At 42.5% G+C, this 14,822-nt stretch overlaps 1 protein-coding gene across 1 annotated transcript in view; it reads left to right on the top strand.

The window, feature by feature from the left end:
- The window catches only part of foxj1b (forkhead box J1b), a 28,980-nt gene extending 14,782 nt beyond the window's left edge, over nt 1-14,198 (top strand). The window contains exon 3 of the mRNA XM_078535021.1: nt 11,917-14,198. Coding sequence (XP_078391147.1) covers nt 11,917-12,720 — 804 coding nt within the window. The 3' untranslated portion in view covers nt 12,721-14,198. The remainder of the gene's footprint in view (nt 1-11,916) is intronic.
- The last annotated feature ends 624 nt before the right edge of the window (nt 14,199-14,822 follow it).

Below are 14,822 nucleotides of genomic sequence, written 5' to 3'. Positions count from 1 at the left end.
TAACTCTATGTTTTTCCCAAGTCTATATTAAGGTAATTAAAATCTCCTAATATTATTACTGCACTTTGAAATTTGCTGACAAGTTTGCTCATCTATCTTCTTCTCCTGTTCAGAGTTCTATGAAAAAACCTCACAGCAATATATACCAGCTGCCCCTATGTTTCTCAACTCGAGCCAATAGATTTGGTCCTAGAACCATTGAGTAAATCCTTTCATTTGGAACTGTAACATCCTTGATCAGTACTGCCCCAACCCCTCCTCTCTTTCCTTCTCTATCATTCCTCAGTACTTGGTAACCAGGAATACTAAGAGCCCATTCCTATCCCTTGCTTGAGCCATGGGAGGAGTTTTAACTTGCCAGGGTGGGCAGGTATCAGTGGTTGAGGGAGGTTAAAAGAGCAGAAACTGCCGGTATGTTGGGATCTCTGTACTTAACCCGAACTCATTCGTTAGTGTGCAGGAAACCACCATGGGACAGGTGAGTCTGACGTTTAAATAAGTTAAAAGGTCATTCACTGCGGTTTTAATCCTGGGTTTTACCTTTAGCTCCGAGCATATGGTTTCCCAGAATTCCTGGAACTTGCCAGGTAAAATGAGTTGAGAGAACAGTGGGATTTAATGGGACTGAGCAATAGGCAGGCAAGAAGGACTTCAAATATTGCGATATGACAGCTGCTTCCTTATCAAAGTGAAAGGTTTTTGCTCACAGGACTTGGTTTGAGTGTGTGTTTTCGCGGTTTTGGTGGGGATTACCAAGACCTGGGAGTTAATTTCTGCTACCCTGCAGTTTTTTTGCCTTTGATCGTCACTTCCCAGCTGTCAGCCGTCTTAGCAACACGGGAGTTGCTTACGCAGCTCTACCTTGGACCCTTGGTGAGAAAGAAGAGGAGAGGCAGGATCAACACCACCAGCATCATCCTTCTCTTCCACCACCTGATGTTCCAGAGGATGGGTGCAGAGCTCCAACTCTCAGGAGGAGATACCTCCAACACACGGTTTTCAGGGAGAGGGTTAGTTTTCTGGATATGACTGAGCACCAGTGTCTCAGGAGGCTCAGAGTTTCTTGTCAGGTGATTGCTGACACACATAGCCTCTAGGAAGAAGACCACCTTCTGGTGGGCTGGATGAATACACATTGCCAGCGGTGTCAAGGTCACCACAACCCTTAATTTCTTCACCTCTGGCTTCTTCCCGGTATCTGCTGGTGACATTTGTCCAGTCTCACAATCTGCTGCCTGCAAGTGCATCTTCCAGGGGACGGATGTCATGTTGGCCAGGACTGGCACTTGTGCCCATACTGTTACTGATGAGGCCAGCCAGGATGAGAGGGCTGTGGTCTGGCTGGGTTTCCACAGGTCCAGGGAGTCATAGGTTGCACACAGGTGACAATCGAGATGTCTTCAGATCACCCAGCTCAGCTGTCAACAAATGTAATTGAAGAGATTTCACAGATGCATTCTCCACACACTTAAAGTTCTTAAATACCTCAGTCAAGATTCTCTCTGACATTCTTCCTCTGCAGTGAGTTAAGAGTAGACAAACTTTCCATATAGCTCAGCTCACTATTTTCAGGAATCCACCTCACTGTGCTCATTTTCAAACAGTTCATATTGGGTGGGACCACAGTCCTCCCAGAATGAGCCATAACTACACTCCAGTACAATACCATACTTTGTCTGATGGGGTTAAACCAACTTCTTGTTACTCTGTAAGACTGCATGGTTCCTTGATGTAAAGCAAGAGGCAAGGTTGATTATGTATTACAGGAAAGGGGTTATTGGCCCCCTGTCCTTATGCCTCCCAGTTTGCTGGCAAAAATGTTTTTCTTTGTATTGGACTTCTTAAGTACCTGAGGACAGTTTGCGACATTAAAGATGCTATGTAAATGTATGCTGTTGTAGTTGTATTATGCTGTGGTCAGTGTACAGTTACTGAAGAATCCACCTTCCGAGGATTGTACAGGAAAGGGTCATAAAACTAATCCCTAGTGTCAGAGAACTGAGTTGGGAGGAAGGGTTAGCAAAGGTTCCCATCTAGAAAGGAGCCAAACTAAAAAGTTTGTAAGGTATTAAGTGGGATGGAAAAGCTTGATCCACTGCAGCATTTCAATTTCAACCAGAACTGTAAGACGAATAGACACAAACTGATAAAACACTCTTTACACTAAGAGTGATAAACAGCTGATATTCTGAGTGTGCAGTGGGAACAAATACTCTGGAATTAGTTGTGATGAAGGAACTGGGCCACATTTACACGTGGAGAGTCATGTAGCTGAGCTCCAGAGCCTTCCTTTTCTTTGTGAAGACTTGACAGTTTAAACTCTTCCCCAAATCATTATCTTCACTAATACAAAGCTTCGATCACTCACTATCTCACTTGCAGCAATACTACCCCAGTTTTCCACATGTGCATAGAAAAATGAGCCCCATTTAATCCCCTCCCTACCCCACTGTTGTGCTCAATGAGAATGAAGAAGATTAAAATCCATACAGTGACCTACTGCCCAACCCTCGCTGGCCTCGTGCCACATACATTTTAGCAGGTGTACTCTGATCTCGCATCAGAATGGTAGAATTCAAATGTTGGCAACTGATGCTGTGCTTTAGACCTGACTATATTTTAACTTTGGGCAACCACATTTGGTGTCTGCTGCCAGCTTTATCATTAGCACCAAGCGCAAAGGAATGGCAGGCCCAGGAGAGGATTGAAAAGATTAAGTTAAAATTTATTTTGGAAAACATTTTTCTGGGTCAGGAAGATAGGATTGATTTTCCAGACCCTGAAAAAAAACCTCATACCTCAAGCGCTTGTAATTGCCTACCCGTCCCCCCAACCTGTTCCCCCCACCGCACCCCCCTCTTCTCCCAACCATTTGGCTGATGGTTGGGGGCCATTCCTGTGGGTCACGGGCTGTGACCTTCTTTTATGCTCGTCAGGCTTAGCTGTCCTCTGAAATTGCCTAGCAACCCACTCAGTGTAAGGGCAATTAGGGATGGGCAACAAATGCTGGCCTTGCCTGGGATTTCCACATCCCATGAAAAAAATTTTTAAAAACCAACAATGGGCAGGATTTTCTGGCTCTGCCCACTGCCGGGATCGTCCAGTCCCACCAAAAGTTAATGGGCTCCTGGGTGGGCCACCGAATTCCCTCCCCGTTCCGCCACCCCCCCCCCTCCCCCCCCCCCCCCCCCCCCCCACCCCGCAGGTCCCACCACGACAGGGCCAGAAAATCCCGGCCAATGGCTATTAATCATTTTTATGCAATTGAAATGAGGCCTAGAAATTGGAATATACAAAACTTCATGTCAGCAATCTTCACCCTCTGGCCTCACCTTGTCTGAGTTAAAATTGGGGCTATGATGTACCACGAATATTTTGTGTGCTGAGAAGAGCACACTCAATACAGTATTCATTTAGCTTGGTTCTGCTTTTGCCTCAGTTACTCCAATACATTAGTCACTAGCCACATGTGGCTAACTGGGAATGCAAACATGACTAATTGCATAAAAATGAGTAATAATCATTGTTGGGCATTTTTCTTTATTCTTTCATAGGATGTGGGCATCACTTGCAAGGCCAGCATTTGTTGCCTATCCCTAATTGCCCTTAAATTGAGTGACTTGCTGGGCTATTTATGAGGGCAGTTAAGAGACAACCACATTCCTGTGAGTCTGGTGTCACATGTAGGCCAGACTAGGTAAGGATGGCAGATTTCCTTCCCTAAAGGATATTAGTGAACCAGATGGGTTTTTACAACAATTGACAATGGTTTCATGGTCAATACTGAGACTAGATTTTCAATTCCGGATTAGTAACACCAGCTGCTGTGGTGGGATTTGAACCTGTGCCCCCAGATCATTACTCTGGATTACTAGCCCAGTGACATTACCTATATGCCACTGTCTACCGTGTGGGCTAGAATTTCATCATAATTAAATATAACCTGAGTTTATCAAGGCATTAAAGAGGAAATTAAGTAAATTTGAAGCAAAGTATTGAAAGGGTCTGAAGAAAAAGCAGATGAATAGAATTATAATAGGTAGTTCTGATGCACCCCAACGCCATTATAGACATAATGGGCTCCTTCTGTACTGAAATTTCTATAAAGCTTGTCAAATATGCAGTAATGGTCATAACTAGGTTCCAAACACATAGGCTAATTTTACCTGAGTACACCATTTTTTTTTAATTCATTCATGGGATGCTGGCTTTGCTGGCTGGGCCAGCATTTATTGCCCATCCTTAATTGCCCTTGAGAACGTGGTGGTGAGCTGCCTTCTTGAGCCGCTGCAGTCCATGTGGTGTAGATACACCCACAGTGCTGTTGGGGAGGGAGTTCCAGGATTTTGACCCAGCGACAGTGAAGGAACGGCGATATATTTCCAAGTCAGGATGGTGAGTGACTTGGAGGGGAACTTCCAGGTGATGGTGTTCCCATCTATCTGCTGCCCTTGTCCTTCTGGATGGTAATGGTCGTAGGTTTGGAAGGTGCTGTCTAAGGAGCCTTGGTGAATTCCTGCAGTGCATCTTGTAGATGGTACACACTGTGTGTCGGTGGTGGAGGGAGTGAATGCTTGTGGCTGTGGTTCCAATCAGGTGGGCTGCTTTGTCCTGGATCGTGTCAAGCGGCTTGGGTATTGAGTAGGCCATTTGGCCCCTCGAGCCTGCTCTGCCATTCAATAGGATCATGGCTGTTGTGATTGTGGCCCCAACTCCACATTCTCACCCCTGATAACCTTGTTAGTGAAGAATCTATCTGTCTCTGCCTTAAAAATATTCAACGACCCTGTCTTCAGACAGCAGTTAAAGCAAAGATCTGAATAATTAGTAAATGGTGGATTTACGGCAAACAGTAATGGTGCTTTGATTGCAACAAAACACTGTCCTCACCAGCTGTTATCCATTGCTGCTTCTGCCCTGCTCCCCGAGATGATTCTTGCTGCCTCTCCTGGTTCTTTCCTGGAGTTGATGTAGGGCCAGTCTCTGCCATACAGCATGAGCAATAATTCCCAATATTAGGATAATAGCATGTTTCAGACAGACCTAGATTCATCTGTCACAGTGGGAGCCCACTGGCTACAATAAAAGTCTGCACTCAGATGTACCTCTCCTGACACTTATCATGTCTCCTCAGAGTTTGGGAACAGCTGGCCAAGCATGAACTATATGGCTGGATTTTCTCCACAAATACTTAGATACGTTCTCTGACCAAACAAATTACCTTTTAGAAGCGTGTTGAGATAGCTAACTTATAGCAAACAAGTGCAATATATGCATATAAAACAAGTCTCAGATCTAAAAATATTTGCCCTTCATCACATAAAGCCATGTTTGTTTTTACTGTGGAGTCAGTACAAACTTCTGACTTTTTTCCCCACATATTTGTTTTCCTAAAATGCATTAAATTAGCTTTCCTAACTGAGTTAGGATTTTAGTTATGTTTTGAAAAAATCTGTAGAAGATTGCTTAGAATGAGAAGAAATTTGCGTTGGATACAGGGTTGGGATCGTTTTAGGGTTTTGTCATAATCTGCCAATAATTGGCATCCAGTTGAAAGCAAATTTTGAGCTCAATATAATGATTTAATGTGTTTTCAACATTGCATTGACACAGAATCTAAAGTTTGACACCAGCGTAAGACAGCTGGCCTCGGCCTGGTCTCACTTACAAGAAATGATTGGAAACTACCTTGAAGAGCTGGGCTCCCAATGCTCAGTAATGTAGAACTGTTAAGCAAAATTCCCAAACAATAAATTTTGAAGAAGTTGACCCATTAAATTAATATAAAAATTGTTAGCAGAATTTGGATGTTAATTAGCAGGGTACACGTGTGCTGAAGTTTGCTTTGACTGAGTTGGTGTTGAGCCAGCAGTATAATTGAACATTTTCAACTTGCACTATTTTTTCTGAGCACGCAACAGAGACGTTCATTACCTGTTACAGAACAGCTGCATCAATAAAAGATGGCAGGTTAAATAATGATTCTAGCTAGTTAGTAATCTCTTCAACAATCATGACACACTAGATTTATTATTCTGATTATGTTTGGGTGTTAGTAAGGCAATAATCATTGAAATTTCAATACATTAAGATTATGCAATACTCTAAGGGATGCTCATCACCTGCTTCCCATATCCTAACTTGCACCAAGCCCTAATCACCCATCACCCCCCCAGAGCTCACTGACCTACATTGGCACCTGGTCTGGCAACATCCTGATTTTTAAGTTTTTATCTTTGTTTTCGAATCCCTCCATCAACCATCCCTCTCTCTGTAACCTCCTTGAGCTCTGGAATCCCGCAAGATCTCTGCATTCACATAATCTGAAAGCCATCACATTAAACAATACAGTACCCCCTCTCAATACTGCACGGAAATATTAACCTGAAATTTGAACTCAAGTGCTAGGGTGGGGCTTGACATTACTATCTTCTAACTCAGATGTAAGTATACTAAGACTGAGCTGACACAGAGTAGAGTACATGGTAGTGTCACTGTATGAAATAGAACCTTGTATTCATTGCTTCCAGAAGATTCCCAATAAGCTATAGTTATTCTTTGAACACTAACATTGAAATTCACTTTGCTGAAGTTATACAAATTATGTAGTATTTACCTAAGAAATGAATGGGGTATTTTTGGTAGGAGGAGAATTTAAAAACTGCTGTAGTTAGACCATTGCAACATGAAAGATGTTGAGATTTTTCACTAGTGCAAAGTATGAAACCATAATGATGGTGGCCAAGACAGTGGCTGGGGTTTTCTGTGCCCGCCAGCATCGGGCATCTTCGGTGGCCGCGTTCCCTCTTCATTGGGTGCCGGGAACCTCATTGTAGTAAATCAGCATTTCATTATTAGGCCAACCTGCCGGAATTGTCCCCCCTCCTGGATCATCCGCCCACATCGGCAGGATAATACGTCGATGTGTTTCACAACAGCACATAAGCGAGGCGCACTTGGCGAGCTGCACTTTGCTCGGGACTTCGAGGTTTGTTTGCCTACCTTGCTTCGGGCAGCACTCGCAGTCATCAGCGCCAGGCTTCACAGGCAGCATCAAATCACTTTTAGGGGGCTCATAGGTAGGACTCTACCTACCAGACCAGACATATGTGGGTGGTTTTTCAATGGCTGCAGGGCTAGGGCTTGCTTGGGAAAGGGGGAGAAGTGGCCTCAGGCAAGGGAAGAGGCTGCAGGACGAGAGCTGCACTGGGGAAGGAGGGTATCCCAGGGTGTGTGTGGGGCACAGGTTGATCTGTGCAAGTGGCCTCAAGATGGTGAGGGCTGAGGAGGCCAGTCTCCAGAGGAGATGAGGCCAGATGGTGATGTGAGGGTGTGTGTGAGAGAGTGAGTGGTGATGTCCCTTGAGCTGGCAGTGAGTGAGATGCCAGTGAATGTGTGATGGGCTTGTGAGTGTGAGAGTTTAGAGTGATGAGATGGTTGCCTTGCCCTGGCTGCACAGATGAGATCATTCATCCTCTTATCTGCATTGGATGGCCAACCTCTTCTGTGCAGCATTGGCACCGCCCACAACTGCCATCCATTACCAAGCTGTAATGTAGCTGCCCCTCCTGCAGCCAGAGCGGGGTAGAGGACATCACAATGGGCTTCCACAGAGTCCAAAAGGTGCTTGAGGGCTGCAGCCTTCTTGCCTTTCAGGGCCATGTCTCCTTTGCTGCAGTCCTGGCCTGGAAGCACTGAGTGTGGCTGGACTTTAAATGTGGTGCCTGGCGTGAAGAAGCGGTGAGGTAATGGCATGGCAGGTGAACCAGAGCCCGCCCGCCATGGAAAAGGCATGTTTCCCAGGAATGCATAAATAGTGTGGTGGCTTTGGGATGATAAGCTGTGAAAACCTGCTATCGCAGCCGGCCCGCTACTGATTTGCTTTGCACTGTGTGTGAGTGAGTTGCGTATGGGTGTGTATGTGTGTGAGTGTGAGTGTTGTGTGTATGTGTGTGAGAGTGAGTGTTGTGTGTGTGTGTGTGTGAGTGAATTTTGTGTGTGTGAGAGAGTGAGTTTTGTGTGTGTGTGTGAGAGAGTGAGTTTTGTGTGTGTGTGTGAGAGAGTGAGTTTTGTGTGTGTGTGTGAGAGAGTGAGTTTTGTGTGTGTGTGGGAGAGAGTGAGTTTTGTGTGTGTGTGTGAGAGAGTGAGTTTTGTGTGTGTGTGGGAGAGAGTGAGTTTTGTGTGTGTGTGTGAGAGAGTGAGTTTTGTGTGTGTGTGGGAGAGAGTGAGTTTTGTGTGTGTGTGAGAGTGAGTTTTGTGTGTGAGAGTGAGTGTTGTGTGTGTGTATGAGAGTGAGTGTTGTGTGTGTGTGAGAGTGAGTGTTGTGTGTGTGTGTGAGTGAGTGTTTGTGTGTATGAGAGTGAGTGTTTTGTGTGTGTGTGTGTGTGTGTGAGAGAGAGTGAGTTTTGTGTGTATGTGTGTGAGAGTGAGTGTTGTGTGTGTGTGTGTGAGTGAATTTTGTGTGTGTGAGAGAGTGAGTTTTGTGTGTGTGTGTGAGAGAGTGAGTTTGTGTGTGTGGGAGAGAGTGAGTTTTGTGTGTGTGTGGGAGAGAGTGAGTTTTGTGTGTGTGTGAGAGAGAGTGAGTGTTGTGTGCGTGTATGAGAGTGAGTGTTGTGTGTGTGTGAGAGTGAGTGTTGTGTGTGTGTGAGAGTGAGTGTTGTGTGTGTGTGTGTGTGTGTGAGAGAGAGTGAGTTTTGTGTGTGTGTGTGTGTGAGAGTGAGTTTTGTGTGTGAGAGAGAGTGAGTGTTGTGTGTGTGTGAGTGAGTGTTGTGTGTGTGTGAGAGAGTGAGTGTTTTGTGTGTGTGTGTGTGTTTGTTGGAATTTGCATTTAATTAATAAATTTGCAATATAAAGCTAGTCTCAGTAATGGTGACCGTGAAACTATCATTGATTGCTGGTGTTTACAATCCATCTGGTTCACTAAGACCTTCAGGAAAGGAAACTGCCATCCTTGCCTGGTCTGGCCTACATGTGACTCCAGACCCTCGGACATCTGAAATGGCCTAGCAAACCACTCAGTTGTACCTAAACTGCTACTTATGCCAAATTGACTGCAGCGGTTCAAGAAGGCAGCTCACCACCACATTCTCAAGGGCAATTAGGGATGGGCAATAAACATTGGCCATGAAAGAATTTAAAAAAGTATTTGTTGAAGACATTATATAGCACAAAGCATATTAAATGGAATAATAGCATAAATACCATGGAAGATATATTGGTAAAACAAGTACATTTCTTTTTCATGGTTAAGTGCAATGTAAAATAATTGCTTTATAATGAGAGTTGATGGCAATGATGGTAGAAGATCTTTAATGTGTAAGGATAGAACAGAAAAGATAATCACAGGGCAGAAAAAATAAGATATCAGCAGACATATAGCAATTCTTTTAGTAAAGCCTTGCTGCAGTCATCACAATTGTAAAATATCAATATTGGATTTCTAAAAAATAAAATGATGAATCTATGCTTTTATGTCTTGCTCCTGGTTAAGATTAATGGCTAAGAAGGAAGAGAATGTTAAATTTAGGGCAACTAGTTAGTCCAAGGGCAGTTATAGCAAACAGTTGAAATTCATAATCCAAGATAGAATTATTGAGCATTTAGAAATGAATAGATTAATCATGGACAGTCTTGACAGTTAAAGGCAAGCATATAAAGGGAATGCAGTAAATGAAATCAATATGGAATTACAGAAGGTATTTGTTAAAGGAAGTCTCAGAAGAGACTGATTAGTAAAAGCCAGGTGTATGATATAAGAGAAAATATTGCAACAAAAATAGTCAAGTTGGTTCACAGACAGGAAACAGAGGATTTGGTCAAATGAATGTTACATGGTAGACAAGATTTGGAAGTGTCTACCCAGGTTCAGTGCAGGGTACACTTTTGTTGTCAGTATATATAGATGATTTGGTCTTAGGTATAGAAAACACATCTTAAGATGATAGGAGGTTTGTCAAAAGGAAGATTGTAAAGGAAGATGTAGGTAGAATTTAATGCCCTCCCCTGAGGTGAGTTGGTGGTGGGATAGGGGATTTAATTGGGTGGGAGGAAGGCAGGTGGGGACCCCACTGCCTTCCCACCTCTGCCCGATTAAATCCATGGAGAGGAGGCTCATGGGCAGCCTTCCCCAGCTCCCACTGTCAATTGAGGCCCTTAATTGAGGCCTCAGCTTGCCACCATTGGTATTAACCCAGTGCCAGGTGGGGGATTCACCATTGTTATGACCGGGATGGGAGGAGTGCACAGTTGGTCTAGCTCCACTACTCCACCGTACAACTGTACCATTAAACCAAAATCCACTTTTAAAACATAGCCTTCCAGGCATTTCTTTTTCAGAGTCATAAAACCCATGTGACCCCTTTGTACATAGTTCACCCGGTTCAGGAGGTTGACATTTTTTTCAACTACTTAATTACCCTTTCTTGTAAAAAGATGTTTTTTCCAGGAATAGCGATCAGTCCTGCATTAACCCTTTAAGGTACAGCGTCTTTTAAAACACAAATTCTTCCAGAATGTCCTAAGTCCTTGAAGATGAACCATTTTCTGTGATTAAAGTGTTCGTGATACCATGCAGGAAGAATGAAAGGCAAACCCTGTCATGTGTGCTTGTGGGCTTCCAGGGGCTGGGCCCCTCATTCAAAGGCAAGCTGCTGGTGCTGATATGACTTAGAAGATTTAATAGCGCCCGATGAGGAGCCCGGCATCGGGAAGGGGTGCCCTTTAAGAGCCACTTCCCAGCCCGTGCTGCCGAACCCTTTCACTTCACAACCCCAACTCCGCAAACCCCCCAAAACCACCCCCCACTGACCTGTGGTCTGGCTCCCTTGGAATCCTGGGCCTTGGTCAGGTGCATTACCGACAGCAAGCACCACCTCTCCAGTGCTGCTGGTGAGGAATGAAGAGCTGCTGACCTCTGATTGACTGGTCGCTGGTCGGACTAAGGGTCCTTGCCATTACCCAGTTAAATGCCTGATTGGCTCTTAATTTTGAGGGGGCCTTTCTGAAAAGAGGCAATGTGGGGCACTCACCATTGCCTACGTTAAATTCAGTCCATAGATATGTTAGCAGAATGGACAGACAGATGCAATATGGATAAATAGTCAACAGTGCATCTTAAAGAAAAAGCAAAAAATAGAAGTTTCCACTTAATGGAAAAGCACAGAAAGCTATAGGTCTGCAGAGAAATCATGGGGATTGAGTGTAGGGAGATAAAGCTAATAACAGCTAATAGAATTTTGGTTTCACAAATAGGAACACAAAGTACAGAAGTAAAGATTCAAACAATTTATGCAGAATGTTAGTTAGTCTCCAGAGAGAGAACTTTGTGCTGTTTTGGGAACCCAATTATAGAAAGAAGATTGGAGTCATCGAGAGCGATTGGCCAGGATGGCTCCAAGGATGGGAAGCAAGAGCTAACATAGAGGGACTGCTGCTAGAACAGGAATGACTGAGGAGATTTAGTAATGATTTGAAAAAGTTTTGTTGGAATAATAGAGAAACTCCTAATCTTGGAGCAGGGAGTGCTTTACCACTGGGAGTAGTTCATGAAGGGACAGTAGCATCTTCTAAAGAAGGAATAAATAAATACTTGAAGGAAAGGAAGATAAAAGGATATAGGAAGAGAACAGAACAGTGAGATTCATTCTGGATTACTTTAGCAATGGGATAATGAGCCAAGCAGCTTTCAACTTCTATGGTTAGCCTAGATTTGACTGAATTTAATATTTAAGACTAGATTATTCCTACTAAATGAGGAATGAAATATTGTTGTAAAGAAATAGTTTGCAATTTTTACATATATGGATGTACCTTCAGCACCACATTTATAGGTCTAGTTAGGTAACAATAATTTATTTTATACTTTAGGTATAGAAGATTATGCCATATTAATACCTCTTTTTTCTATCTTATTTACAGAATTCTATTCGTCATAACCTCTCTTTAAATAAATGCTTCATGAAAGTGCCAAGACAGAAGGATGAACCTGGTAAAGGGGGTTTCTGGCAGATCGATCCACAGTATGCTGATATGTTTGTTAATGGTGTGTTCAAAAGGAGGCGGATGCCTGCAACCCATTTTAGCACCCTCAAACAAAATAAACTACCGTCTGTATCTACATCTGAAGTCTCATTAAATCCATCAACTCCATCTTTTCTGTCTTACTCTGGGCCTGGACACACATCTATGCGGTACATGGAAAATGCTCATAGTAATCAAATTTTCAACTCCTCAGACAACCAACGAACTGCAAGCAAACGCAAGCAAGCCTTGCCAAAGCGAACAATGAAGATGGCCAGAACTTCCAAATCTCCACTACTGGCTCATGACGATAGAGAATCCGAATCTCTCAAGGGAGACTTTGACTGGGCCTCAGTCTTTGATGATGTCTTCAATGCAAACGGGAGCAATTTTGAGGATCTAGACATCAATGCAGCGTTGAACTCACTGGGTACAGAGCTGGATCTTACTGTCCAAGGAAGGCACATTAGCCCACAGTCTAAATGGTGCTCCATGGGAATGGACCAAGTTCTTGCAGAAACCACCAGCCAGACTTCCCAGTTTGAAGATTTTACTTTCTTCTCAGATGCTCAAAGGCATCCATGGGAGGAGATGAAGGAAGAGTTCCAAGTGACCCCTTTGGATATAGATCAAGGCTTCAACTTCTATGAAGGATTCTTCAATGAACTGCATCAGTGGGAAAGAGGAGACACCTTTCTGTGACAAGACTATATTCCCCAAATGATCAATCTTGAACCATTTGCTACATTAGCATTAATGCTCTTGATTATTGGAAATGTACAGCTTACATGAAGTTCCTTTATACTGTTGAAAAATGACCCGTTTGTTATTTTTTATTGTTTATAATTTTTACACTGGAATACCATTTAAGAGATTTCTGTCATGGTTAAAAGAAAACAGTCTGAAATTCTTAATAGTTTAAGATCATACCATCTGATTACATAACAGATTGTACCACTAGAGGTGCACAATGCTGCAATATTTCGAAGGGATGTGTCGTCAAAAGCTATTTGCCATTTCAGATTCTTTCTTTGTTCAAAAACCGAAAATTGCTCAATTGCACTTGACACTTTGGAAGACCATGTTGCTGAAGTGAAAATATTAAGCCAATAGTCAAGTCAAGCAAGCGTACAACAAATGGAACTGTGATGGCACTATTTGCATACAGTCAATTAGGAGCTAGCTAATTCTTAACTGAAATGGTTCTTAAGAGCGTAATCTTGCTAGTTGATCCAAAAATTGTACATTGAAGTATATTGCACTTAAAAACTTTACTCTGAAAAATGACTAACCCTAACTTGTGTTAAAATTTATTTCCATTTTTATTCACTTGCAGTTGCAGTGTTTTGCCATATGAACTTGATTTGGAAAGACAGGGCTAAACTAGAGGTCATTTCAAGTTAATTTTCCACTTTTCTTGACTTGGCTATTGAATGAATGTTAAGCTTTGGTTCAATGGCTTCACAGAATCAACACTCTTTACAGGATGTAAGGCACAGTTTTGACCATATATTTTTCCATAAAGTACTTATTTTACTCAGATGTATTAGTGTTAAAAGTGTAGTTTTGTGGAATTGATTTGGTGACTAACCTGAGTGAAATTCTCAAACAGAAGGGACGTGGGTAAGATTTGATACAATTATTTTTTGGAACTGCCCTTAATCATGACAAACTCGAAGCCTAAATGATTGGACACTACAAAGGGCAATTGTACTTGCTACATATCTTACAGTGAAGCAAGCATCTTGGGCTGTCTCCATTAGCATGGATCTTTCAAAAACGCGTAATCAAGTCATCATGACTCTATGCAGAACTCCTTTCCTCATTGTGTTGGAACTGCTGCCTTTGCAATGAAGTTATGGAGGGTTTCCGCCCTGTGACTTTTGCAAAGAGCTGCTATGTAATTCAGAAGATGAAGTGAACAACGTCCACTGAACTGTGTAACTTTGCCAATCTCTTTAATTCTTGAATGCAGACTAGAGAAAAACACATCAATATTTGAGCTGAATGGATAAGTAGTCACTGTTAGATGCTTGTTTTGTAACAAGAAAAGTGTGTTTGCTTGGGTCACTCTGTTAACTGACCAATGGAGCAAATCACCCATGTGTGCAATCTCCCATTTTCTATTCTGGTTAAATGCTATTTGCCTCACTGCAATAAAAATTGTGGGGTTTAAAGCACATATTCTGGAGTTTTATTTTAATAACAATTATTGCCCTTCATTTTTATGATTAGAAACAGATGCTATTTTGTAATTTCAGCTTCACAAAGAACATGTGATAATTTGGATAAGGTGGATAATATAGATAAGCCATAATAGCGTATATATGTAAGGGCAGGATGGAAATTTGAAACTATTTGAAATGAATCAGTGTGATTGATCCAGGCCTGGATCCACCATAGTGCTAGAATTCCCCACTGAAATACTTAGAGAAATATCTAATGATAAGATTATTTTACTTACAGTTGTATTAATGTTAAAAATATAGTTTTGTGCAGTAGATTTGATCACCACCATGAGTGAACTATGTCAAACAGAAAGGATATGAGTATGATTTGGAACAATTATATTTGGAACTGCTTTTAGCCAAGAGAACCCCAAGTGGATGTGCGAAAGGGCATTTGTTTTTATCTTAGACTAAAGCAAATATCTTGGGGTCTGCTGCTATGTGTAATCGCTCAGATTTGCACAATCCTATGAGATGGGGAGATTATTTTGAGCTGCACCTTGGTGACAAGTTCTCATTAGGTGGCAACTGCAGTTTTTAACAGATAGCGATTTGAATAGACTTTGAGAAAACACT

The sequence above is a fragment of the Cetorhinus maximus genome, unplaced genomic scaffold (assembly GCF_964194155.1).
Source record: "Cetorhinus maximus unplaced genomic scaffold, sCetMax3.hap1.1 HAP1_SCAFFOLD_201, whole genome shotgun sequence".
Lineage (NCBI taxonomy): Eukaryota > Metazoa > Chordata > Chondrichthyes > Lamniformes > Cetorhinidae > Cetorhinus > Cetorhinus maximus.
The sequence above is the reverse complement of the archived record's forward strand: the minus strand, read 5'-3'. Positions and strand labels throughout refer to the sequence as shown.